This window comes from Cryptomeria japonica, chromosome 10 (genome assembly GCF_030272615.1).
Source record: "Cryptomeria japonica chromosome 10, Sugi_1.0, whole genome shotgun sequence".
In the NCBI taxonomy this organism is placed as follows: Eukaryota; Viridiplantae; Streptophyta; class Pinopsida; order Cupressales; family Cupressaceae; genus Cryptomeria; species Cryptomeria japonica.
The window spans coordinates 818,866,414-818,870,866 of NC_081414.1; the positions used below are offsets into that span (position 1 = coordinate 818,866,414).

The 4,453-nt window shown below is 37.5% G+C and overlaps 1 protein-coding gene across 2 annotated transcripts; it reads left to right on the top strand.

Moving 5' to 3' along the window:
• Positions 1-1,077: 1,077 nt before the first annotated feature.
• Positions 1,078-3,999, top strand: LOC131036279 (pentatricopeptide repeat-containing protein At4g02750). 2 transcript variants are annotated; one of them, XM_057968144.2, is made up of 2 exons: positions 1,078-3,065; positions 3,234-3,999. In XM_057968144.2, exons 1-2 carry the CDS (start codon positions 1,391-1,393, stop codon positions 3,803-3,805), a joined length of 2,247 nt encoding a protein of 748 aa, XP_057824127.2. In that variant the 5' UTR covers positions 1,078-1,390; the 3' UTR covers positions 3,806-3,999. The 2 variants fall into 2 exon arrangements, with proteins under 2 accessions (XP_057824127.2, XP_057824120.2); XM_057968137.2 differs by having other exon boundaries at positions 1,078-2,699; positions 2,838-3,999.
• Positions 4,000-4,453: the final 454 nt, after the last annotated feature.

The following is a 4,453-nucleotide window of genomic DNA, read 5'->3' on the forward strand; positions in this document are numbered from 1 at the left end:
CTAACATAATGAACCCATCTAACATTTTAATATTCTCATCACTTTAACATCACTCTAGCAACAAGTATACTTGTAAAACAAACTTATAAAACTACAATCTCATACCTCCACTTTATAGATAATTGAGAGAGGAATACCACAAACGGATTCCCAAAATTATGTACCTTTCTCGAATTATGGTAACATGCAAAAAGTCTCACTTTCAAAATAAAGAGGCTCTTTCTAGAATAGTAAATATAACTCCCAATGAACCATTAATAGCAAAATAATCTCCATACCCATAATAGATAACACCTTTGACTTGTAACTCTTCCATGATGACTCATATCCTAAGGTAGGCATCCAAAATAATCACTCAACTCATACGAGGCCCACCAACAATATGTAAGATGTTTCACTACTAAATTTTCAAAAATTGCTAAAATAGCTTCATAATTGTCACTACATACTCCAATACCTTCATGAATGCATATAAAAACTAACGCCAAGATTTCTGTGAAATATTAATTACAAATAATTTTCTTATTAAATCCTAGACGTCCAAAGACGCTTTTCAAAGAGCGTTGGAGATACACAAAATATACATAGGATTGGAGGGTAATCAATCCTAACAAATGACTATTGAACAACTTCATGGGAGAAGGGTTCTCAATAAGAACGTGTTCCCAAATTATCAAATTCTCCAACAACTTAACAAAAAAACAATATAAGAATGCTACTAAAAAGGTCATAGCCATTATAAAATCCATGGCTGAGCTAACAAATGAGGGTGAAATTGATTGTAGCTTTGCACATGAGGAGGAAACCAAATATAGAGAAGAATAACCCACCATTATTGTTATGTAATGACGTAAAGAATAAAATCTATTCTATAGATATCAATAATACATGCACTAAGATGATATGTTTCTTTTAGTAGCATCTTGTTAATTATGTCTTAAGTCAAGTAGGGGTCATGCTTCCAAGTGAAGATGCGTCTTTTTAATTATGTTGAAGTCACTAAGACATGATCTCAACCTCATTCTTTATTTATAGCACTTCTGTAAGATTTCAACCTTGATGAATGGGACAATCAAAAAACTCAACCAATTAAACTAAAATTTTTTGAATAACTCTCTTTAAGATTTTTTATTTTTTATTTTTTTATAACTCTGTTTAAGATGTATTTTAATGGACTGTTAGGATGGAAAATAAAACTCTTAAATCAGATTTGAATGTTAGGCTGTTGGCAAACACTAGCCTTACATAATCAGCATAGGCAAATAATACAGTCATCTCATTCTTTCAGGCTCTGTGATTGACTAATAATATTGCTTTACAAAAAACCACAAACCTCTGCATATTTATCTTTTTACAGGACTGGGTTTAAAACAAAACCCTTTCAAATGGTATGATAATCCACTCTCGGATCGCGAAGTTGAGACTCACTGAAATTATTGCTTTACAGAATGCGCTTGCCAACATGTATGTAAAGTGTGGGAGTGTTGTGGATGCACGCAATGTGTTTGACGAAATGCTTGAACGAAATGTGTTTTCATGGACTGTCATGATTGCAGCTTACGTGAGGCATAGATTTGCTGAAGAAGCACTGGCTCTGTTTCAGCAAATGGCAGCGACATGCATCCAACCCAACCAGTTTACCTTTGCCAGCGTTGTTTCAGCTTGTGCGGGTTTGGCATCTGTAAAACAGGGAGCAGAGATTCATGAAAAGGTAATTATTAGTGGATTTTCAGATGATGTGGTTGTTGGGAATGCCCTTATACATATGTATGCGAAATTGGGAAGTTGTCACAAGGCTCGAAAAATATTTGATGGAATGTCTGAACTGGATCTAGTTTCCTGGAATTCCATTATTGCGGCATACACCGGGGTTGGACTAATGGATAAGGCACTGAAACTGTTTGAAGAAATGCCTCATCGGGATATTGTGTCATGGAATACCATGATTGCAGGTTATGGACAAATCGGGCTTGTAGAGGAGGCTCTGGAATTGTTTCACAGGATGCCTTGGCGAGATGTTGTCTCCTGGACAGCCTTGATTGCAGGGTATGCCAGGAATGGGCTTGTGGTTGATGCCTTGAAACTCTTCAGGAAGATGCCCCAGAGAAATGTCGTCACGTGGAATGCAATTATTGCAGGATTCGCAGAGAGTGGACATGATGAGGAATCCCTGAAACTTTTCCTGCAAATGCAATTAGCAGGTATGAGGGTAGACACTACAAGTTTTGTTTGTACTCTCCCAGCATGTGCCAATTTGGCAGCTACGAGACAGGGTTTGGAGATTCATGGAAAAATAGTCAGGACTGGATCTCAGTTTGATCTCACAGTAGTGAATGCCCTGATAGACATGTATGCAAAATGTGGAAGCATAGGGAGGGCACACAAACTATTTGACAAAATGCATCAGCTAGATGATGTGTCCTGGACATCAATGATTTCAGGATATGCACAAAATGGGCTTGTTGACGAAGCCTTGAAACTCTTCAAAGAAATGCCTCAACCAAGTTTGGTTTCATGGAATGCATTGATTGCAGGAGTTGCACAGAATGGACATCCTAAGAAGTCACTAGAGCTTTTTCAGGAAATGCAGTTGTCAGGTGTGAGGCCAGATGCCAAAGCCTTGACCAGTATTCTTCAAGTGTGTGCCTGCCTGGCAACTGTAGAACATGGAATGGAAATCCATGGAAAAGTAATTAGAAGTGAGTTTCAATCTGATGTTTTTGTCATGACTGCTCTTATAGACATGTATGCACAATGTGGAGACATAGTTAAGGCAAGCAAATTATTTTACCAAATGCATGAACGTGATTTATTCACCTGGAATATCATGATTTCAGGATATATACAGAATGATCTTACTGATGAAGCCCTTAAACTGTTCAAGGAACTGCCTCAAAGAAACACAGTGTCATGGAATACAATAATTGGAGGGCTTACAAAGAATGGTTGCCATGATGAGGCCCTGAAGCTATTTCAACAAATGCAATTGGTAGGTGAGTGGCCGGATTCAAAGACTTTGGCCAGCATTCTCTCAACATGTGCAAGCCTAGCAGCTTTAGAAAAGGGTATGGAGATCCATGCAAAAGTAGTCAGATGTGGATTTCACTTTGATATTCTTGTTTTGAATTCTCTCATTCATTTGTATGCAAAGGGTGGGAGCATACACAAGGCTCAAGAAACATTTCATAAAATGTATGACCGAGATGTTGTTTCATGGAATACAATGATTGCAGGGTATGCCATGCATGGCTGTGGCAAAGAAGCTATCCAACTGTTTGAACAAATGAAGTCTTCTGGCATACAACCAGACCATGTTACTTTAGTTAGTGTTCTGTCTGCATGCAGTCATGCAGGTCTAGTGGATGAGGCATATCAATGCTTCAACTACATTGATGATCATAACATTAAACCTGCTACAGAACACTATATATGCATGGTTGACCTCCTGGGTCGTATTGGGCATTTGAATGAAGCACAAGATTTCATCAATAACATGCCAATAAAACCTGATTCTGTTGTTTGGAGTTGTTTTCTTAGTGCTTGTAGATTACATAATAATATTGAGCTAGGAGAATGCATAGCAGAACACCTTTTTGAGTTGGACCTTAACGATGCTGCACCTTATGTGCTTCTCTCAAACATCTATGCTGCAGCAGGCAGGTGGGATGACATTGAAAAAGTACGCAAAATGATGAAAGATAGAGGAATTAAAAAGAAACCTGGATCTAGTTGGATTGACGTCAATAAAAAGGTACATGTTTTTATACAAGACAAATCACACTCACAAACACTACTACAAAGTTAAAAATATTGTCCTATAAGATTAGCATGGTACAGACCTACTATGTACCTTGTTTCATACAATGTTCTGCTGAACTTTTTACAGAACAAAACTGAAAAAGTTTTCAGACAGAATGACAAAAATCTAACAGTTATTTCTGGGCCATTGAAAAAACATCTCCTAAAACAACTATTGACGTTGGCAAGAAACTTTGACTATGGCATGGCTTTTATTGTTGCTAAATTTAAGTAAGGTTTGTATCTATGTTTATTACAGAGGTCGTAGTAAATGATATACGTGCATCATTTCAAGAATGGATATCGTTCCTTCGGGATTCCCCGCTGACAAAAGTGAAGCATAGAGTCACATTAGAAGAGTCCTAGGCATTTTCTGGGTTCCGCATTGGTAATAAGTCAATGGGTTGAATATGGACTGTTACACATGGTGCGTTCGGTTTGCCACATGCTATGGTAACTTGGACGTGTTGTGTGGTTGGCACAAGAAACGGTCAATGATGGTTAAGATGAGCCCAAAACTAGGAGGAATTATAGTTCAAAAATAGCATAAATAAGACTGCTACTACACATAAAACACACATAATAGAAGGGAGAGAAGACGATATTGTGGAAAAGAGAGAAATTTGCATGAGTATAGAAAAGATAGAACTAAGTA